At 40.4% G+C, this 24,290-nt stretch overlaps 1 protein-coding gene across 1 annotated transcript; it reads left to right on the top strand.

The window, feature by feature from the left end:
• The first annotated feature begins 19,746 nt into the window (after positions 1 to 19,746).
• Positions 19,747 to 22,186, top strand: LOC111438633 (ribonuclease 3-like protein 2). Its single transcript, XM_023076515.1, has 4 exons — positions 19,747 to 20,211; positions 20,321 to 20,473; positions 20,561 to 20,937; positions 21,740 to 22,186. The coding sequence occupies exons 1-4, from the start codon at positions 19,900 to 19,902 to the stop codon at positions 21,912 to 21,914; spliced, it is 1,017 nt and encodes a 338-aa protein (XP_022932283.1). The 5' UTR covers positions 19,747 to 19,899; the 3' UTR covers positions 21,915 to 22,186.
• Positions 22,187 to 24,290: the final 2,104 nt, after the last annotated feature.

Below are 24,290 nucleotides of genomic sequence, written 5' to 3' on the forward strand. Positions count from 1 at the left end.
ATATATGTCACGTGCATCGGGATTTTTCCCTTTTATGATACGAAAGAATAAATTACGATATTTATGTTTGTCATGATATCATGTAGGCCCTTTTCTGTTCTGTGGTGTTCGGCGACGTGTAACACGTTGTGCCCGACCAAGCCTGGCTCAGGGGATATTTATACGAGCCTGCCTGGTGGGTCCATGTACGAGTACATGGACCGTGTGTGAAGGAGTACCACACATCCAACCCTACCCAGAATAGAAAAGCGTCCAAGGCCATGTAAAGTTTATGAAAAGTTAGGTCCCGCTCATATGTTGCATGTATTTGCATTTCTAACTCCAATAGTGGGGTGACTTACTGAGTATTTCATAAAATACTCAAGCCACGTGTTACCTACATTTTTTTAGGTAAAGGCAAGGTGACAATGTACGGTTGACGACGAAGCTGAGGACACCATGAAAGTTGGAGAGGGGATATTTTTAGGAGTTTACGTTTATTTGACCTGTTTTAAGTTAAAACATTGAATATTGTTTTATTTAGATTTATTTTGAATTCCGTTAGTAAAGGTTTTATTTCCAGAGATAGGTATGTTTTTTGATTTATAAATCTTTATGAAAGACTTCGTTGTGTTTTTCTAAGATTATTTATGATGAGCTTCCGCTTAATGAATTATGTATGCATGGGTGACGTCACTAATTAAGTTAGAAAATTAGGGGCGTTACATCAAGTTTATACAACTTCCGCATGCCTACAAAGTTCAACCCTTGTTGGGGCCTTGGTTAAAATATATGCGCGTTGCACTATAGTGACAACATTCCTTTGTTCCTAATCAACTCCGTCTTCTTCATAAGAAATTTTAATTCCACTACATGCAATTTCTTCCCCTTCTCTCTCTTCCATGGGAACTTCTTCATCTTCTAAGGTACTTCTTTGTCATTCAACCCTTTTATTATTGGATAACTATTTATATTTCGGTTTACCTCTAAGACTCTTTGGTTAAGATGACAAGTTCGATGTCCCATTTTTCTTATGCCTTGATGGTCTTCCTCTAGGCCTTCTTGGTTGAGATAATAAGTATGATAAATCAAATTGACTTATACCTCTAGGCCAATCGACTCAATGGTTTCTTCATTCCATTCTTGGCGCCAATGTTAATGGAGGCTTCTGGAAGATGTTGATGGTCTTTCATTAGTATCTTATACAGGTGGTTTAGGGAACATTTTACCTTCCATCAACAGGGCTATGTTTCTGTCGCATATCTTGAGGAACGAGCCGACTAACTTCACTATGTTTTCTTCTTCTATCTTTTGACCAAGGCTAAGAATATTATTCTTCAAAATCGAGATGTAATATACCTAGAACAAGATGGATCGTTTGCCTTGGAATGGTACAATTGATCTGTCATAAAGCTTCACATTTCTAATGTACTTCTCATCAAGTTTTTTGAGCTTTGCTCGATCATCGATCATGTGGTTGCTCACTCCGTTGTCTAGGTAACACATGTTGGTCTCCTCTTGGTTTTCTTAATCTGCAGGGAGGTTGGACATTTTCTCACCCAATATAAGTGTAGGCTCCTTATCATGCTCCTTGTTGCGGCACTCTGCCACATAATGTCAGTATTTTCTACAAGCCTAACACTTGATCATGCTCATATTCTTCCAGGGTTTGGGATTGTCATGGATTTGTGAGGTATTCTCACGACCTACTCTGTCGCCACGTCCGCGTAACATTGCATACCTCAGAAATAACACATGAGAGGAACATCCTTCAGGACTGCTTGGTAGATGGCAGCAAAAGTCATCCTATTCTTATACTCGTCAAAGCCATCACCATGCGCAATGGCATCCCACACGCTTTGTGCCTGTAAGTTAACACGCATCTTTATCAACCATGTTGCGTAGTTATCTTTGTGAGTAATGGGTACTGAAGCGTTACACTCCCCTCCCTTCTGCTTCTTATTGTTATAACATCTCTTCTTATGACTTTTTGTGTTCACGACATTTTTCTCGACATCCTAGCTCTGATATCAAATGTTTGAGTGCAAAAATGAAAAAGACACCTATAAAACTACTAACTAAAAACAATACATACTACTATCCTATCTTAACTTCTATGGTCATTCCAACATTCACCGTCATTCGTGCAGGGACACTTAAGCTTTACCTGAAATGTAAGTGTAGCACATGACTTGAGTATTTTAAAACATAGCACATGACTTGAGTATTTTAAAGCATACTCTTAAGTAACCCCATTGTTGGGGTTTGGTAATGCAAACACACACATACATGATGAGACCTACCATTTAATATCATAGCATGGTCTTGGGCTCTTTCCAATTTTGGGCACGATTGGAGGTGTAGTGCTTCCCCACACACAGCCCACGAATGTGCACATGAACCCACCTGGTGGGCTCGTATATGTACCCATTGGGCCTGACTTAATCAGGCTCAATGTTCTCACATACATAAATAAAATGCATGAGGTCTCCATGATTTAAAATCATAGCATTAACATCATAATCATTTCCTTATTGCTTTCATCCATGACATAAAACATATATGCATCATGTATACATAGTAATCATCATGTTTTTCATCTTATATCATCACATAGCTTTACATATCAAAACACGTAGCATGACATACATAGTTTTTTTATTTCATTCACAACATGGTATGATAGGATATCACATACATACGTAACATGACGGTTGAAAATGAATTCGCTCTGATACCAATTTGTAGAATTAAAAGCTCACTCTGATACTAATTTGTTGAAATTAAAAGTTGCTCTGATACCAACTTGTAGAAAATAGACGCTCGCTCCGAAACCAACTCGTTTAGATAACTCTCACGAAGTTGTGAAGGAGGTGTTGAGAGGGAAGAGACGAGGAGACAAAGAATTCTCAAAAGCCTTTTTTTCTATTACACTGTAAACTCTAGCTATTTTCTCTTTTTGCTCCTCTTTTATCTGCTATTACAGGACTAAAGCCTATTTATAAGTTTTTATAAGGCTAAAATTGACCATAACTATCCCAAGTTTTCTCACCCTAAACCATTGCCTTCCTAAAATGGGTATTAGCTTCTGACTAGATTTTAAAAACCAAAATTAATAACTCCTTTTTTTTTCTCTCTCTCTCATTTAAGTTTATTTTCAACCAAACTCCCCATAAACTTAAATGCTACTACCATCTGTCATGTCAATCATCTTCTTGTATTTGTCGAAAAGTACTTTCGGTAGCGGTTTTGTAAAGATGTCTGCAACTTAATCCTGACTTGCCACATGCAGCAATTCCACGTTTCCTTTCTTCACATGATTTCAGATAAAATGAAATCGGATGTCAATGTGTTTGTTTCTTTCATGGTTCACTGGGTTCTTGGCCAACTCAATTGCTGATTTTTTGTCAACTTGTATTACGGTTGCACCTCGTTGCTTTAGCTCCATCTCACTCAACAAATTTCTATGCCATATTGCGTGGCACACACACCAAGATGCTGCTACATACTCAGCTTTAAAAGCCAAGTAAATGTTGTGTTGCCCATGAAGAATACATAACCCGATGTACTTTTCCGATCGTCTATGTCTCCGCACCAATCACTGTCAGAGTAACCAACTAACTTGTAATCTTCAGTCCTTGAGTAGAATAATCCAAGTGACAACGTTCTTTGGACGTATCATAGGACTCGCTTCAACGCCTTCCATTATGAATAAATTGGCTTCTCCATGAACTGGCTTATTATGCCGACACTTAATGAAACATCTGGCCTTGTGCATGTAAGATAACGAAGGCTTCCCATCAGGCTTCGATACCTATTTACATCTACTCGTTCTTCTTCATCATACTTTGAGGACTTTGCACCTGGTTTCATTGGTCTTGATACCGGGTTGCAATTTTTTATCTTGTACTTCTTCAAAATTTCCTTTGCATATTTCCCTGTGATATAAAAACACCTGTTTCTCCTTGTTTAACCTCCAAACCAAGGAAAAATTTCAGCAAGCCCAAGTCTGTCATTTCAAATTCTCGCGTCATTGTGCTTTTGAACTCTTCTATCATTTCATCATTGTTGCCTGAGAAGATGAGGTCATCGACATAAAGAGCGACAAGTATCACATTACCTCCACTCTTCTTTGTATAAAGTGAATGTTCGTGGGGACATTGCTTGTACCCATTCTCCTTGAAGTATGTGTCGATACGAGTATTCCATGCTCATGATGCTTGTTTCAACCCGTAAAGCGCCTTCTTCAATTGAAGTACCTTCTTCTCTTCTCCAATTTTCACGTACCCGGGAGGTTGTTCGAGGTATACTTCTTCTTCAAGCACACCATTAAAGAATGCTGACTTGACATCCATTTGAAAGATCGGCCATTTGAATTGGGCTGCTTGGGAAATGATCAATCAGATTGTTTCCATTCTAGCGACGGGAGCAAACACTTTGTCATAGTTGATTCCTGCCTTTTGCTTGTATCCCTTCGCAATAAGTCTCGCCTTGTACCGCTCAATCTCGCTTTTAGCATTCATCTTTTTCTTGAATACACACTTCACACTTATGGGCTGACTTCCTTCCGGTAATTCTGTCACTTCCCATGTGTTGTTGCAATGGATCGCTTTAATCTCCTCATCCATGGTAGTTTGCCACTTCGTGTCTCGCACCGCCTCTTCAAAGCTGATATTTTCAGCATCTGCCAGAAGACATACAAGGTGTACCTCATCTGTTGAGTTATACAAATCTCGCAAACTTTGCATTTTGGGTTGTTCGTGGTTCAACTTCATCATCGAAAATTTCTGAGTCTGTTGGTGCACTTGTTGGTGCAACGACTGATGATTCTCCAACTCCTATATTGACTTCCATCAAATTGTTCTAGTCTCATTCGCTTGCTTCATTTACTCGCACATCGCGACTCACTATCACCATCTTGCTAATCGGGTCAAGTAGTTTGTATCCTTTTGTCTTCTCATCATATCCAATAAAGATATACCTTTTGCTTTTGTCTTCGAGCTTCGTTCTTTATTGGTCTGATATGTGAGCATAAGCCACGCTACAGAACACCTTGAGATGAGAAATTGTAGGCTTTTGTTTGCTCCAAACCTCTTGTGGTATTTGATCATCTAACTTTGCATGTGGACATCGATTCTGTACGTGGCGCCTTGCACGGCTTCTGCCAGAAATTCCTTCGGCATTCTTTTGCTCTTAAGCATTTAGCGAACCATGTCGAGAATGGTCCAGTTCTTTCTCTCGGCCACTCCATTTTGTTGAGGGGTTTACGGTGCGGTTAGAAATCGCCTTTGTCTTGCTCCTCGCAATACTCCATGAAAGCCGTCAAGTATACTCGCCACCTCTATCGGATCGTACAACTTTGATGTGTCTACCAGTTTCCTTCTCCACCATTACTTTGAACTTTTTAAACACCTCAAATGCCTCGGATTTTCCTTTCAGAAAGTAAGCCCAAGTTTTCCGTGAGGAAATAAAATGCCTCTTTCTGCTGAAGGACTCAGGGTTAATTGATCCACATATATCTGTATGGATCAACTCGAGAGGTTTTTTAGCCCAAAATTCAGCCTTCTTTTGAATTAAGGTTCTCACATGCTTGCTGAGCACGCATTCTTCACAAAATTTTCCTTCAAAGTCCATGTTTGGTAGCCCATGTACCATATTCTTCTTCGCTAACTCCTTTAGGCCGCCATGATGTAGGTGACCAAAGCGGAGATGCCACAGTGATGCCTTGTCTTCTACATTGACTCTCAAACACTTTTCTCGTATGCTTCTTAAGTTCAATTTGTACATCCAATTTCTTCCTATCTCAACACGAGCAACCAAACACTCTTTCTTATCCTTCAGGTATAGCAGGCGGTCCTTTAGGAATATCGAGTAACCTTTCTCTATGAGTTGCCCCATACTCAATATGTTGGTCTTGAGATCTGGTACGTAATAGACATCTTGGATTGACCCCATCACACCATCCTTTTGCAAGAAGTGTATCGTACCTCGACCTTTTACCTCCACCTTCGACGCATCTCCAAACGACACATGACCATCTTCAATCTTTTGCATTTCTTTGAATAGGTGCTCGTGATCGCACATATGGTTGCTTGCCCTTGAGTCAAGGTACCACAGAGTGTCGTTATTGATGTTCTCTTCATCTTGAGCCATCAAGAGAAGACCTTCATCTGTTACGTCTTCAACGACTAGGTTGGTTGGTTTCTTCCACCTTTTTCTCGGCTCGACATGCTTTTGCAACGTGCCCCATTCTACCACAATTGTAACATTTTTTGGAGTTCCAATAATTCGCGTAATGACCATATTTTTTACATTTATAGCAAAGAATGTTTGATTGACCACCTCTTCCTTGTTGTTTTTTTACAATCGGCAAGGATAATCGGTAAGCAAAATCCTTTTCGGTGAGAGGAAATCGTGTGACGGGAAGTTGTTGGAAGAAAATAAAAATGCGAAAAATAACAGAGAGAAAATTGCAATTTTGACTTTGCTTAAAATGAGTGATTTTTTCTTCTCAACAGATTCACCTATTTAAATAATTAACTATCCTAAAAATGACTAGAGAGTGGCCAACTAAATCTGTGCCATTTCGAATGGCCACCTACTAAATTGGTAATCCATTCGACGTGTTTGTCAAACGGTCAAAGGAAGATATTTAATTAACTAATTAAAACATGTAAATCTAAATAAGAAAACCTTAGGCTTTTATCTAACATTCTCCTCCTAAAACCTGTGGTATATCTACCTTATTATTTGAACTCTGATCTTTGAATGAAGTTCCTCAAATTTTACCCATGCCAGAGACTTGGTGAAGATGTCTCCAAGCTGTTCCTCTATTCAGATGAAGTCAATCTTGATAAGGCCCTGATCTGTACACTCCCAAATGTAATGGAACCTGGTCTCTATGCGCTTGCTTCGGTCGTGAAAAACTAGATTTTTGATCAGGGAGATCGTAGCTTTGTTGTCCACATAAAGCATTGGTGGATCACTTTCTCTTCCGATGAGTTCTTCCATCAGGCGCGCAAGCCAGACCCCCTGTGTTGCTGCCGTCGAAGCGGCAATGTACTCTGCTTCGCAAGAAGATAAAGCAACTACCTTTTGCTTAATTGATTGCCAGCAGATCGCACCGTCTGAGAGGAAGTAAATCATCCCGCTAGTGCTTTTACGATCATCAACGTCACCGGCCATGTCACTATCACTGTAGCCGACTAGCTTAAGCTTCTCCTTTCCTCTCCCTGCGCAGTATCTTACACCCCAGCCTCTGGTTCTGGCTACATAGCGCAGGATGCGCTTGACAGCCACTAGATGCTTCTCCCTAGGTGCTTCTCCCTAGGTGCTTCCATAAACCTACTCAAGTATCCAACGGAATAAGAAAGATCAGGGCGAGTGTTTACCAGATAGCGCAGACTCCCAACAATGTTGCGGTAATTGGTGGAGTCGACTGCCGTCGTAGTGCCATCCTTCCTCATCTAGAGTCGGGCCTCCATTGGCGTCCTTATAGGGTTACTGTCTGCTAGCCCAGTAGTATCCAACAGCTTCTTTGCGTACGCATTTTGACAAATGATGATGCTGGCAGTACTCTGTTGCACTTCGATGCCGAGGTAGTAGCTAAGTACGCCGAGATTGCTCATCTTGAAGTTCTTTGACATCTCCCTCTTGAATCTTCCGAGGACTTCCATGTTGCCTCCAGTGATTATGAAGTCGTCAACGTACACTCCCACGATCAGTCGCTGCTCACCGTGGCCATGCGTGTACATGCAATGTCGTCAACGTACACTCCTACAACGCTTGAACTTCAGTGACAGTAGGGTACTGTCGAGCTTCGCGTTCCAGGCTCGTGGTGCTTGCCGAAGCTCGTAGAGTGCCCTGTGCAGGCGTAGTACCTTACCCGGGTTGTCGTTGTCCAGGAAGCCAGGTGGTTGTCGGACATAGACGGTCTCCTTCAGCTCTCCGTTAAGGAAAGCGAACTTCACGTCCATATGGTGGACCTCCCAAGAGCAATGTGCAGCAATTGCCAACAAAAGGCAGACGGATTCTAACCTTGCCACCGGTGCAAATACCTCTTTGAAGTCCACTCCTTGCTTCTGGATATAACCCTTCGCCACCAGACAAGCCTTGTGCTTCAAAACTTCTCCCTTTTCGTTGTGCTTCAGTTTGAAGATCCATTTGAGCCTTATGGCTCGTTGTCCCGGTGGCATATCCTCCAAACTCCACGTTTTGTTCTCGGTGATGGATGTCATCTCCTCCAGCATTGCCTTCAGCCAGCACAGGTTCCTTTCTACTTCGGCGAAGGTGTTCGGTTCATCTACACTAATGGCATGCAGTTCAGCCACTTCTTCGAGCTCGCGCGCTGCCAGTCCAGGTGGTTCACCTCCTCCCACTAGGTCATCTAACCTCCGGTACCTGGCCACCAGATTATCATCGTGATTGGCATCCAGTGTCAAATCCGCAGTCCATGGTGTTGCGAATTCCACTGGTTCAGGGGGTGCATCTGTTGGCGGCGGTGACAGTTCCTGGTGCTGGGCTCCTCCTTCTTCCGGCTCGGAGATGAGGTACTCCACCATGATTGATTGGGGTTATGGTCTGCCTCGATCACGACATTCCACTGCCATAAGATGCTTTCGTCGAAGATGACGTCGCGAGACACGTGAGCTCGCCCCCCTACAGGATTATAGAGTCTATACGCCTTGCTCCCAGGTTCATAGCCGATGAAGATGACCTTTAGCCCCCTAGGATCGAGCTTGGCGAGGTGGGGACGCGCTACCTTCATGTATGCGATGCAGCCGAACACTCGGAAGTGATGTACAGCTGGCTTTTTGTTGTACCAGGCCTCATATAGCATCTTCCCATCGAGAATTTGGGTTGGCGACCGATTGAGGAGATAGACGGCCGTCATTACCGCCTCTCCCTAGAATCTCCCAGGCATCTCGATCGTCATAAGTAAAGACCTTGCTGTCCCGACGATGGTCTGATTTTGGCGTTCCACCACTCCGTTCTGCTAGGGGGAGTAGAGTGCCGTTAGTTGCCGTTGTATACCGAACTCATCACAGTACTTACCGAAACTTGTTGAGGTGAATTCTCTGCCTCGGTCTGTGCGCAGCACTCGTATCTTTCTCTCGCATTCGGCCTCCGCTCGCGCTTGAATGCGCTTAACCGCCTCTGCCGCCTCACTTTTTGCTTGCAGCAGGATCAGCCACATGAAGCGGCTTTTGTCATCAACCAACAGGAGGAAGAGGGTCTTACCGCCTGGGGTCGTTGGCTTGATGAGCCCGCAGATATCGCCGTGTACAAGCTCCAACAGCTCATCGGTGCAGTAGGACGTCCGAGACGGAGAGGGGGTGCACCTCTGTTTGCCGATGAGGCACTCGTCGCACTGCTTGTTCACGGCTTTGATTGCCGGCAAACCGTGCACCATCTCCTCCTTGTGTAGTTTTTCTAGAGTAAGAAAGTTCAAGTGCCCGTACCTTGTGTGCCACCTCCAAGATACCTCTTCGGTCTTGGTCGAGAGACTGACGGGTTGCTCTATCTCTAACTCCAGGATGTAAAGACGGTTTGTCGTGCGCCAAACTTGCGTGAGCAACCATTGTCGTTCATCGCAGATTTTAAGTAGCACGCCCTCAATGGAAATGAAGCAGCCAGCCTCATCGAGTTGACCCAAGCTCACAAGGTTAGCCTTGAGCCTTGGGATGAAGTAGACATCGGTCAGCTTACGGTGTTCGCCTTCCTTGCTGATGAACAGGATGGTGCTGCGCCTTTCGATCTCGACGACGGAGCTGTCGTCAAATTTCACCGTCCTGCAAATCCCCAAGTCGAGCTCAGAGAACACAGATCTAGCCCCAGTCATATGGTTTGTTGCCCCTATGTCGAGGATCCATCGTCGGTGCTCATGTTGCTCGTCCCTCTCGCCGATCTGAGCGAACACCCATGGTTTGTTACCCATGTGTCGAGGATCCATCGTTGGTGCTCATGCTGCACGTCCCTCTCGCCGATCTGAATGAACACCCGCTCCTCCTTTAGTTGAATTGGCTCCCCAGCTGGTGCCGCCTTCACTACGCCCAGCTAGAGCTCTTCCTCGGGTTCGACGTCGTCGTCGATTACCTCCACCTCCATGGATTTGGAATCGAAATTAAAGACATATGCACTTACCATGAAGAGAGCTGGCTCGTCCTCCTTGTTCCTGAGCTTGCTCCAGCAATTCTTGCTCAGGTGACCTCTCTTCCCACAGTTCGAGCATTGGATCGGCCTGCCATCGGTCGACTCCTTCTTTTGATCCCTATCGGGACTTGCTCAGGAGACCTCTCTTCCCATAGTTCGAGCACTGGATCAACCTGCCATCGGTCGACTCCTTCTTTTGATTCCCATCTTTCCCGCGCATGCGCCCGTGAGACTTCCATGGCTTCTTACCGCAACATTCCCCTCCTCCGTGAGGAGTAGACGGCCCTCCTTGTCTTCCCGCGCGTGCCCCGTGAGACTTCCATGGCTTCTTACTGCAACATTCCCCTCCTCCGTGAGGAGTAGACGGCCCTCCTTGTCGACAGCAGAAGTGGTATTTTTCTTCCGTTGCCCTCCTTGTCGACAGCTGAAACGGTATTTTTCTTCCACTGCTCGACGTTATGCAGTCTTTCGGTCACCTCTTTCACTGTTAGGTCGTTCACGTCAAGCAATGTCTCGATTGAAATCGCGACTTGCTCGAGGTGATCGAGGACGACCTGCTCACGATTTCTGTCTCGCTGATGCTGCCACCAAGAGTAGTGATGCTGTTGGCGAGCCTCGTGATCCGCATTGAAAAATCATCGACGGAGATCTCCGAGAGCTCCTTCCACAACTGCTCGATGTTGGATTCCCGCACTCACTGAACAACGACCTGACAGGATTTGATTCCCTCCCAGGCCAATTGTGCAATACGCTTGGTGGAGAGCTGCTCGATGTTGGATTCCCGCACTCACTGAACAACGACCTGACAGGATTTGATTCCCTCCCAGGCCAATTGTGCAATACGCTTGGTGGAGAGAGACGCTAGCATCTCTGGGGGCGCAGACAACGTGCCATAACCCTTGCACCTGTAGGTTGACGTGCATCAACAAGGCCCACTCGTTATAGTTGGACCTTGTCAGCATCGAGTACTGAACGGTGGCGGTCGTCGTCTCCCTGATCAATTCACTAAACAACTCAATGCTCGTCATCACGATGTCGACCTCTTTACGGCGGTGATGGAGATGTCGGCACACGATGGCGGCGTGGAGGAGTGAGTGAGCCTGCCCAGGATAGACCACACGATTTGTGTATTTTCATGCTTTGCATTTTCTTCTAATCAAACCTGAGACCTGTGTGTTGTTAGGTCGACGCTCTAACCACTTGAGCTATTCAACTTGACTGTTGATAAGGTTGGCTCCTCTGCAATGATATACCACCGATGGCTTCAACCGGGCTCTGATACCACCTGTTGTTTTTCGACAATCGGCAAGGATTGTGTGACGGGAAGTTGTTGGAAGAAAATAAAAATGCGAAAAATAACAGAGAGAGAATTGCAATTTTGACTTCGCTTAAAATGAGGTGATTTTTTCTTCTAACAGATTCACCTATTTAAATAATTAATTATCCTAAAAATGGTCGGAGAGTGGCCAACTAAATCTGTGTCATTTCCTTTAGAATGGCCACCTACTTGATAATCCATTCGACGTGTTTGTCAAAAGGTCAAAGGAAGATATTTAATTAACTAATTAAAACGTGTAAATCTAAATAAGGAAACCTCAGGCTTTTATCTAACATTCCTCAACTACGTCCTCTTCCACGCCAATTTGCTTGGCTCAACAGTCTCTTCTCTTGGTAGTTTTCTTCGTAAGTGTTGCCTTGACCACCTTGACCATTTATGCGACTTCCACGACCTCTACCTCGAAAATTTTGAGAGTAGAGTGCCTTTTCATCCTTTATCGATGCCTTTGTTTGGAGCGCTTGATCGAGTGGCTCCTTCTTTTTCTTATGTTGCTCGTGTGCCTCGAGAGAACCGGCAAGCTCATCGACTATGAACTTCACTATGTCCTTCGACTCTTCTATTGCACATACGACATTCTCAAAGTTGTCTATTAACGACCTCAAGATTTTCTCCACAACCCACGTCTCGGGTGACATTTCTTTGTTTCGATTTAGTTGATTCGCCACGGTCTGTACATGTGTAATGTAGTTAGATACATTTTCTGACTCTTCATCTTCAAGCTCTCCAACTCGCCACGCAAAGTCTGAAGACGCACCTGCTTGACTCGGTCGGTTCCTTTGAACACCTTTTCTAGAGTGTCCCACGCTTCTTTTGAAGTAGTTGCCCTTGCAATCTTCTCCAAGCCCAACTCGTCAACAGCCCGGAACAACATGTATAATGCTGCCTTATCCTTTGATTGTAATTCCTTTAGCGCCTTGTTTTGCGCCACCGTATAACTCGTGGTATCAATCGGTTCTTCAAAACCGTCTTCGACCACCTCCCATGCGTCTTGCAAACCGAGAAGAACTTTCATTTGGATGCTCTAATTCTCGTAGTTTGTTTTCGTCAATCGTGGTAGCGGCATTTGTTCCATCATGTTCGCCATCTGCTCTGATACCAATTTGTTGAAAATAAATTCGCTCTGATACCAATTTGTAGAATTAAAAGCTTGCTCTAATACTAATTTGTTGAAATTAAAAGTCGCTCCGATACCAACTTGTAGAAAATAGACGCTCGCTCTGAAACCAAACGAAGCTACAAAGGAGGTGTCAAGAGGGGAGAGACAAGGAGACAGAGAATTGTCAAAAACCTTTTTCTATTACACTGCTCTTTTTCTCCTTTTTGCTCTGCTATTACAATCAAAAGTAAGGCCTATTTATAAGTTAAGTCTAAAATTAGTCATAACTATCGCACGTTTTCTCACCCATCAACCACCACTTTACTAAAATGAGTATTGACTTTTGACTAGATTTAAAAAACCAAAATTAATAATACTTCTTTCTTTTTTTTTTCTCATTTAAGTTTATTTCCAACAATTGTTGACATCATATATCAACACATAGCATATATAAACATAGCATAACATTATAGTACATGTAAGGGCCATGGGGCATGCGTAATCATACATCATACAATTCATCTGATTTCAACGGTAAGGTCATTTACCTTATTAGCTTAAGATAATGTCACCAATTTACCTCAATGAAATTTCGATTTTGTCATTTGAAATCCAAGTCAACCTATGTGAGCCAATGACATCAATTTCAGGTTCAAGCTTTTGCGAAATTATTTCTCTATATTTTGCAATGGTCCATATATTAGACTTTATGCGAACACATGAAACTTTACGTGAGTAGAGTCTTAGAATATATATATATATATATATCATTTTCTATTTTAGGTTATAATATCTATACTTTTTTTAATTTGACATCCCAAAATTAACTTCATTTTCTATAGCCATATGTGTGCTTCTTATTCCTTTAAATCAAGTTGTGTTCCATGTTTTCATTATTTCTAAATTGTGTTTGGCAGTAAATATTAAATTAAAAAAGATATGTCAAATTATTTGACTGATTTGCCTCACATAATCTAAATATTATTTATGTTTGTGCAATTTAACGGCCTCTTTTTAAGATAATCTCTTTCACCAATCGGATGTGTTGAGGGGAACTGATCGAGAATTCTACCTGTTGTATAATCGTGATTGTGTGAGGCAAAACTCTCCACCGTAAATGAGAATCGCCAAGGGAGTTTTATGTGACAAAGTGAGGGTTGGTTTGGAGAGATATACGTGGGAGAAGGAGTTGAGAGAGGTAAGTGTAGAGAGGGTTGGTTCGGAGAGATATACGTGGGAGAAGGAGTTGAGAGAGGTAAGTGTAGAGAGGGTTGGTTTGGAGAGATATACGTGGGAGAAGGAGTTGAGAGAGGTAAGTGTAGAGAGGGTTGGTTTGGAGAGATATACGTGGGAGAAGGAGTTGAGAGAGGTAAGTGTAGAGAAGTTTGGGGAAGGGATGTTTTCAAAAAAAAAAATATATTATTATTATTATTATTGGGATATTACATTATATAGGTATAAAAGAAACTTTTATCCGATTTTAATTTTGGATTAACTCAAGTCCTTATCTATTTGAAGAGGTTTGTGGTCTAGAACGCACATCAAGTCAATCAAGTATTTGTGAAGCATGGATACATGGCATATGTTATCATTGCAAAGAGAGATAGTGGTAATGTTGATCAGTATGTAACTAGTCCGATCCAACCTTGAATGTTGAAAGATCCAATGAAACATAGGCTTAGCTTACACTTTCATTTGAACCTTATATGTCCTTCATCGAGACAACCTTCAAGAATGTCCTTTCGCCTACTTCGAACTCCAATCGCCTATGCCTTTTGTCAGCATGGTTCCTTTATCTAATTGAGTTGTGCACATCCTTGCATTGATCCGTTTTACGACTTGATTGGTGGCTTGGACCAATCTATTCTTAACAACTTGCGTTCATTCACTTGATTCCGATATACTAAGGACATGCACCGTTAACCATAAAGAGGACTGAATTATACTATGTCAATGGTTGCTAGAAAACTATTACTATAGGTGAATACAGTTGATTGTTGCTCATGACAAGGCAAGGAAATTCCTCCTTTGCCCACACTCAAGATATGTAGCATATGACATACTGATAAATCTCCTATTCATTCTAGATCCAGCTGATAACCTTCCCCGTAGGGTGCTTCCTTAGGGCTCGAACCTGTGGAATACGATCTCACTAAAGTAACCCAACGAAAGCAAGGCCTAGTTGCTTACTGCACTTCGCAAGCAGGAATGGATTTTAGCCAATTACCGGTTCCATGAGGTACATCTTAAAATCTTAATCGCTTGAGAAATTCAACACGCAGACACGGAACACTTCTTTCAATGTTCGACTCAGACATTTGATTTGATTGTTGGTGAAAAAAAGTGTAAAAATTCATCTGGGTGCTCCACGCTTTCTAAAGATTGTGTTAAAATTTAGATGTTAAGCATGGGTTCTGATCCAACTCTATCGACACAAACATTTCATGCAATCAACAATATCTTTCTTTTGTAATTATGCCCAATTCTCTACCGTTTAGGTATTCTTTCGTAGCAAGAAGTAGCTGAATTTTGTAAGTCTATCAATGATCAATCATATCATTATATATTTTTTTAGCTTTTTTTTTTTTCTCCATATGCATAAATGTTTCATGAATATCTTGCCGCTTGATATTCGTAAAAATCTTTGGTTTATACCCAAAAATGTTCTAATCCATTGAGATCTTGCACCAATAAATAAATATATATATATATATATATATATATAAAAGTTTAAAAATGAGTCTCACACGAGTTCTATAACCTTTTGACTTGAAGATCTTAAAAACATTTTAGAATTATTATATGGGTATGTTGGTCATTTATCACCCAAAATCTTGGTTTAAATCCTCACCACATTTTAATGGCCTTGCAACTTTGGTTGTGTTCTAAGCATAATAAATTTCCACAAGATTCTTGTTGACTCTAGAATGTCTGGTTCTAGTCTTATCCCCTTAGGAATATTCTAGTTCTCCGTCCTTTCATTTTAATCCTGGGAGTACCTTATGTCGCACTGTGAATGACTGGTGACCCTCTGTGACGCTCTACCTCATGCATGTCGCTTATGAGACTATATAATGTCTTACCTAGGGGGTTAGTTAGCACCTCCAAGGTTCATAAAGTCACCCTCGTTGGGGGTGTGACCTCTCCCTTATCCTATCCAACTAATGGGCTATATGATGTGGTCTCACGTTCCCCATACGGAAACAACTTAGCATTAGTTGGGTATTGATCAAAAAGCTCTGGTCTCCCACGAAGTTGTTGACACGGTTCACACAACACACAGCCTAAGGGCAACTCTTGGTTTGTAAGTCTTCCTAGTCTGTTAGACCCTTCAGTAAGGTTAGGTCTAAATTTAGTAACAAATTATCCTCAACCATAATTCACTAGTCTTAATGTAATATCTTGTTCATTAAAATTAATTGGTGTACACACAATACTTAATTAGAATCATCGTACAACATTCTATACAAAATAATCACACATGCTTAACAGGGCGATAACATCCATCAAAGCACTCAGAACACATATTAGAATTTTCCATCCTCCTCATAGCATTGAATAATCATATAGTAAAAAGAAATATAAAACATAATAACATCAGTCATACATTCTACACGTCATGTTTCCATACTCTTAATGTTCCATAACACCTAGGTTCATTTCATGGGAAAAACTATCCGAGTAAATATACTAACATGCATGCAATCCCAGTCCTACAAGTATTTTCCTAAATGTCGTGTGGTGACTTACATGATTGACGCAACCCTTTCATTTCATGTTTTCACACAAATAGGGTGTCCAAAAGAAGTGATTTTCTTCAATTAGGTCCTAATTCAGAAAAGAATATGGTTAGAATTGGAATCGGGATGAAAATCGAACAAATGAAAGTCAAACATACCAAAAAGGGACTTACACGGGCCGAGAAGAAGTCTACTTTGCAAGATTCACCCGTGAGTGCCACACGCGGGGCATTTTCTGCAGTCACGGGTTAACATTTCGGTTTGGGTCGAGTTAACAATTCGGGTTGGACAACGGGTCAACCAGTTCAACGGGTTGCAAATCAGATCGAGTAGATTGGCGGATCGCGGGTTTGCAAAGACCACGTGTCATCGTTAGGATGGAGCCGATCACTCCACAACGCACCTGACACATTGCTCCATGCAAGCTTCAATACAAATCCCTAACCTATCCAACGCATTTCTTCTCTCGCTGGTTGACACGTGGCTCATCGGTATCATTTCTCTCTCCTCCTATCACACGAATACTCGAATTTGATTAATTTTTCCTACTTTCCTCATTTTCATATCTTTTAATTTAGAATTCGATTTGATTTCTTCAGCAAATTGTAGAATGTAATACAAACTTCATCATGATATTTTTCTTGAATTTTACACATCATCCCATACTAAGTTATGATGGTTCAAAGTAGGTTCCTTCACTCCCTTACTGTTCTTGGAAGAACTTTCAAAACTCTACCTTCAGATCAGAATTTCAGCTAGGTTTCTTCACGAATTCTGTGGAGGATTCCCCTAAGATGAACATAGGCTCAAATATGAGGAAAAACGCTCAAGATCTTACTTCACGAATCTTCTCAATTTTCTTGATGGGAAATAGGATTTCAACCTCTCGAAACCTCCATTTCCTTTCAAAGAGAAGTCATTGCGTATAAGTCTTGGCCAAAATGACTTTGACGGTGGTTTTTTATGAGATATCTGGTGACTCTTTTCTTCTCTCAACTCTTCTCTCTCGATCTTTTTTCTTTTTTCAGGTATTCTGATAGGGTTCTTCTTGGAACCTATATTGCGTGAGGGGCAAAAGGACTTATTTGACCCTATGTGGATTCTGGCCTCTTTTTTATTTATTTAAGTGTTACATCTTTCATGTATCTCGATGCCAAAGGATACTCAAGCATTTTGTTTCAGTCTCCGTCATGAAATTGTGGGTGGCTCCAAAGTCGACAATAGTGTTTTTGGCCACTCTATGATTATCCTAGGCCTTGATATACATAAGACCACGTTTTACTGGCTCTTCTGTCTCTTCCACTCTCTTCTAAAGAGCAGACAAGTACTTTACTTTCCCACGTGAGGGTGCTCAACATTTTCAACTGACGTTATTTCTACTTCTACCGTCTCATACTCAAACTTCTAAATTCACTCCTAGTTTTGTTTGAAAGACGTATAATGTCGTCTTTTTTGGGCATTCTGATGTTTGATGGACCCCTTTGCATATGAAGCAAGACGAGGGGCCTCGGATTTGACTATGACTTTTTAGGCTATGAGGTTTCCGCCATGGAGTCTTACCTCTCAGTTGGGAGGACTTGCATTCCTCTTATTTGTCTTCAAGTTTGTCACTTCCCCCACCTTTGGGGGAGTTGAGTCGGTAATTCTTATTTCCATCACTTGCAGATTCTTTGTTCATAGAGCTTTATTTTTGCCCATAGCTTCAACCCCTCAACAAAACTGAAGACCTTGTGTGTTTCGGACATATCACAAATATCTAACATACCTAGAAAACTACTTAACATAGTCTAAGATCTACCAGCATACTTCAGCTCTCTTAATTTCCTTATTGCAATTATCTTGACATCCTATGGAAAGACCTGAGAGCGGATTTCTTGTTTCAAGCTATCCAAAGTGTTCACAGTACATCGACCATCTTGAATGTCCATGTACTTGGACCTCCATCACAACTTTGAATTGTCGGCTAGATGCATAGTTGCCAACGTGACCTTCACTTCTTCTACCACGATATTTTTGTGGCTCGAAAGTACTGCTTGAGGTCAAAGATAAAGTTCTCTAGAGGCTTGACATCTCGAACCCCATAGAAGAGCTTGGGCTCCGAGGCCTTTATTTTGTGAAATTGTACTACACCCTCATTTGGAGTTTGGTTCCGCCCGCTATCATGTTGAGATTTAATCTGGCGCTTAGATAGCCACTTTAGTCCTGACCACTCCAAGGGCTGCTCTCAAATCTTCAAACAAATCTGAGACCATCTGAACGATTGCTTGTTGGGCATTGTCTATGTCCTCAACGCATTCTTCCATTTGGGCAACAAAGCCCGTCAAGCTATTTCTATGCTCGAAGCCACCAACAGCTGTGGCCTTGTCTTATAAGGCCTCGACCCTAGTCATTAATTCGCGAACAGGCATTGCCTCAAGGCGGCTTACCATCTCATTGCCCCCTATCGACTTTAGCGACAATCTCATTCATGCGAGATTCCAAAAGCCTCATTCTATTAGGAATTTCACTCATGTAGAGTAGTTGTTCTTCGATTTCAGCTAATCGGTCAGTCTCGGACTTGCCTAATTGTTTTGCAGCACACATGATTGTGTACTACTTTTTAAGAAGCCGACTCGACTCTGATACCACTTATCACAATTGTAGTCTTGCGACAACAAGACAATGATTGTGTAACACTTGTTCTAACTCAATGAAGAAATTCAAACTTTGCGGACAATGTCAGCGTATACTCGAGTCTCAAGTCACGTTTGCGAGAAATGTTTTAGAAAATGTGCGTGAGAAAATACATTTGAAAACAGTTTAAAGGGATTAAAGAAAGTAACGTTATATGGCTATAAGAAAAAAAAAAACACCATGACTTAAATAACATATAACTCAGGGTAGGAAGAATTGACGATTAGTCGCATCACCTATAGTACATTTTGAGGTATTTTAGTCATGATAGGTGTAGGCATGATTTTGGTGACCAAACATACACCCGAATTGACACAACATGAATATTAAAGGCTTATCTAAAATGAAAGCATGTAAAAACGGTTTGAAACGGGCATGCAGCTGTGGACAACATATCCTAGACAAGCATGATCAAGACATCAGACATGCAGTCATAGGGCAACACACCTTGTACAAGCATGACCGTGACACCAAAAAAAAAATGTTTTTAGAGAATCGACTTAATGTGACAACCTCTTGTCTCCAAAAAGAAGAGTTAGTTTTCAACAAAAAAAAAAAAAAAAAACATAATTTTGAGTTATATGTTAAAAAAAAATTGTTACAAATGATGTGAGTTGAATATATTGTACTCAAATCAGCGTGAATGTTTTTCTCTCTTTATTTGATTTTTTGTTGAGAAAAATCTGTTGTTGGCTATTAAATAACGCTCGTATTAACAAATTAGTAAAGTTAATTTATTAGTTTATAAAATTAAAATAAAAGCAAGGGCCTCAATACTTCATGCCTCCCATTCTCCCAATCGGTGGTTTCAGTCCCACAGAAACGTGAACGTCGGAATCGGACTCTCCACTCTCCATTCGCCGCCACCGCCGCCGCCTTCGGAGTCTAAGGTCTGACTTATTGCTCTTCGCTGCAGGAAGATGGAATCCTCCGTGTTAGCGGTTGAACTCATTGTTTCCTATAATTTCAAGAACAAGAAGCTTTTAGAGGAAGCCCTCACCCACTCCTCTTACGTTGAATCTGCCTCCTATCAGCGCCTTGAGTTCATCGGCGACTCTGCTATTGGCCTCGCTTTTACCAATTACTTTTTCCTTGCGTATCCCGACCTCCAGCAGGGCCAGCTCTCTTTACTTAGGGCTGCTAACATAAGCACCGAGAAGCTTGCTCGTGTTGCAGTCCGCCATGGCTTGTATCACTATGTTAGGCGCAAGGCCGTCGCTCTCGATGATAAGGTTTTCGATTTCACCTTCGATCTCTGTTTCTTTCCTTTTTATTTGTGACTAGCAGCCTTTGATTTTTCCCTGATTTTACTCTATTTAGGTTTTTTTTTTAATTGTCTAGGTTAGAGAGTTCGTCGATTCTGTCGCCCTAGAAAACAACTCAATTCCGTATGGTGGGTTAATGAAGGCTCCTAAAGTTCTTGCTGACATTGTAGAATCTGTGGCTGGTGCTATCTATGTAGACGTTAATTTTGATCTTCAAAGGCTGTGGGTGGTAGGTTCATGGATATATTTTTGAAGTATAATTACTATTTCATTACTAGTCGAGCACCGATTAGTTTTTGTTTTTGATCTTTTGTAGATAATTAGGGGTTTGCTAGAGCCCATCTATACTCCTGAGGATCTAGAGGTAGAACCCCAACCTGTGACTGTTCTCTTTGAAGTTTGCCAAAAAAATGGGAAGCAAGTTGACATCAAAAATTGGAGTAACGGTTCCAAGACTGTTTCTAGTGTCTTTGTTGATGGTATTTTTGTTGCATCGGGTTCTTCAACACATAAAGTAATTGCAAGGCTTAATGCTGCCAGAGAAGCTCTCGCCAAAATGTCCAAAACTATGGATATCAATATTCGAGCGGCTGTAACTATTGATGGTATTGATGAATCTTTTGAAATCGAAGGCGCGAAGCAGAAATTACATGATTTTTGTTGCAAGAAAAAGTGGCCAAAACCGAATTACAGGTATAATATTTTAGATGTTGCATAACTTCCATTACTCAGACTCTGAATTAGGAGGCAGTTTATCTTTTGTAATTGTAGATTTTACATTTACAAGCCTGCACTCCAAGTTATATACTTGCTTATTGAATTCTCAAGTAGTTTATGATGAAATGCAATTTTTTTATATCTTCTTGTCTTATATCTTCATCAAACTACTTTCATTCTCTCTCTACATGGAAATTTTATTTCTTCTCAAATTATAACATTCTTTTTAGTTGTCATTGCTCATTAGCTGATTTGTTATTACATCTATACACTGATTTGTTTAAAATATTTTTCTCACATTCTATTGAATCTCCTCCTCTGTGCATTATGTTATCCTACATATGATAATTTAAGGAACGATCATGGGTTTATAATCAAAGAATACTATCTCCATTGACATACCTTTTGGGGAAGCCCAAAGCTCCCAAAGCAAAGCCATGAGAGCTTATGCTCAAAGTGGACAATATCATACCATTGTGGAGAGCCTGTTCAACTAACATGGTATCAGAGCATCTAACACATTATAGTTACCAATTAGATGTATTAAATTGTATGAGTAAAGCTAAAGACCTGTTGTGAGTTTGATGTGAATGACAGTTTTGGATTGTTGTTTGTATTATCTCTAGTCGATTTGTGGGTAATAAATAAAAACAGAGCTAACAGAGAGATCATTCACTTACCATATAGTTCTTTGACCATCTTTTTCCCTTCCTCGTCCTCCTTTTTCGGATATGTTGTAGCACTAAATAATACTATATGGGTTTTTTTTCACCTGCAGTACTGAGAAGGATTTTGGACCTTCACATGATAAGAGATTTACTTGCTCCGTTAAAATTTCCCCTCCTTCTGGGATGCTGTATATGGTGGGAGATGAGAAGTCAAGAGTAAAGGATTCAGAGAACTCTGCGGCCTCTATGATGATTCGTGCTTTACAGGAGAAAGGGTATCTCTAATGCTTTATTTATTCAATTGGACAGAATCTAGCATATTTCATGTCCAACTATTGGATCAGCTTGGAAAAATTCGTTTTCATCTTTATTTTTTTTCTTTCTTTTATACTTATTTATACAGGTAGATATCTTGTGAATCCTTAGTCTAGTTTGCCTTTCTGAGTAAAACTTGTATTAAATTCAGTGTTCATTCGTCGAAATGTAAAATTCAAGCCAACCAGTTTAGGTTGTCATGATGCGGTGTAAACCGATTGATATCGGGTCTGCTTGGTGCATGTTTGGGAGCTATTTTAGAATAGGGAAAGTAGAGTAGATGGATGGGGATGGTCGTAATTTATAGCCAAATTTGGAAGATGAATTAGTTTTACATAGTACAAGGCCTTCCATGATTTAAAAGATTAATTTGTTAACAGTTTGGAACTTCTGATTTTTAACCATCAACTTTGAATTTTTGAATCCAATCATATGCATATGATCTGTGGACCCTTTCCATTTGAAGTTTAGATTTTGTTTCAAGTTCTTTTGAATTTATAAATTAATTTTGTATCAAAGAGTCTTCTGGTCTTTCTCATGTATATCATCAACACATCTCATTGATCTTCCATTGATGCTGAGAGGTTTTTATTTATTTGTTTGTTTGTTCGTTCTACCCAGATTGGTTAGTCGAGCATTTCTCTAAATTCTTGTATATTCTTTTCATACTCTTGTTCCACTCTTTTTGTTGAGGTTAAAAAACCGTTTTAGCCCTAAACTTTTAAGGTAACTAAAAATTAGTTCTTATATTTTAAATTTTGTATAACAATTTAATCTAGTTTATAATTGGATCTTTCCATTTATTTGGCTTGCATACTTAATTATTGAAATTAACTTTGGTTTAAAGTATAGGAACTCTTAGTGATAAGTAAATAAATGCCTCTAGGGTTACTTTAAATATTTTATAGTTCAAACCAAAGTTCAAACCACCTCCAAATGACTTAGAATTCTAAGTAAGACCCTTTTATAAGGACAGATATTTGAGGTTTCAAGGTATTTGAATTAGGTTTATAACTTAAACCATGACTGGGATGATAAATGGCCTAAATGCTCGGAGTTTTCAAAGCCTCAAATGAGCTTAAAATGTTATGAAACTTTTTAAGAGGTTCATTTATGATATGAATGGTTATGCAAGGTCCAAAGGACATTAAAATATGTTTGGGAGATAATTTTAAACTTAAAGGAAATGATTAAATTATTCTAAAAGCCCTTAATAAGGATTCATGATTTGCCAGAGATCCTTAAGAAACATGTTATGATCTCTATAAAGACTTGGGCAAACTATTATGACAAGTTCACATGTTCATGACTTGCTCTTAGATTAGAGATTATGAACTCATGTTAGAACTTATGTATGTCATGGTCGTGCCTTAAGACTAACTTTTCGAACAATAATCCAAGAATCCATGAGACTAGGAAAACACTCTCTCCAAGGACAAGTACCAAAAAAAGAGCCGGGGCACAAGCCCTAAGCCCACCAAGACTTAAAGATATAATGACATGAAATGTTACAAGGTAAAAGACGAACATATCCCTTACGGGCACTTTATTTTTCCCTTCCTAAGTATCTTGAAATTCCCTCTCAATTAAAAATCTGAGAAATATACTTAAAATTATAAAAATGACATTTTGTCATTTATTCTTAATATTTCCTTTCCAAACCTTTTTTCAAAGACCTTGAATAGTTAAAATTTTGTTAGGGTATTGAAATCACTTAATCACCTTATTCTTGCTTGAGTGTCTTAGTCGAAATCACTTACTTAACCATCTTATTCTTGCTTGAGTGTCTTAGATGTACCGAGGAATTTCCACTTCGTAACCATTTTACCCTTTTTTTACTTAAAATTTCCTTTTAAACTTTCGTGGGGCCATCTACAACACATAGTGCATTACATTGTTCCTTTTGTACGTGTACAAGCTCATAACTTAAATAACTTAAAAAAACACTAATGTTACCTCTGTTCTAATATCTAAAATCTTCTAAATTTAAATTGTGAACAATATGAATAGTCATTTACCGCCTTTAACCAACCAACCTAAAATTTGCAACCTATCCTTGAAGCTCCACTTGAAATATCTTGGTACTAAATGAAACTTGACAACATGCAAGGTAAAATATCATCGTCCAACTTGAAGTCTTTATGACATGATTAAAACATTCTATTTTATATCCGACCTCTTAGTATGATGGAAAACCAAAGTTTGAAGAGACCATTTACATCGGTGCCCATAGCTCTACTTGATATTTGTTTCTTATAGGAATTCTCAAGATTTTGTAAGATAAAAGGCAAATCTTCTTCTTTTTTTTTTTTTTTTTTTTTTTTTTTTTTTTTTTTTTTTTTTTTT

This window comes from Cucurbita moschata, unplaced genomic scaffold (genome assembly GCF_002738365.1).
Source record: "Cucurbita moschata cultivar Rifu unplaced genomic scaffold, Cmos_1.0 Cmo_Scf00078, whole genome shotgun sequence".
Lineage (NCBI taxonomy): Eukaryota > Viridiplantae > Streptophyta > Magnoliopsida > Cucurbitales > Cucurbitaceae > Cucurbita > Cucurbita moschata.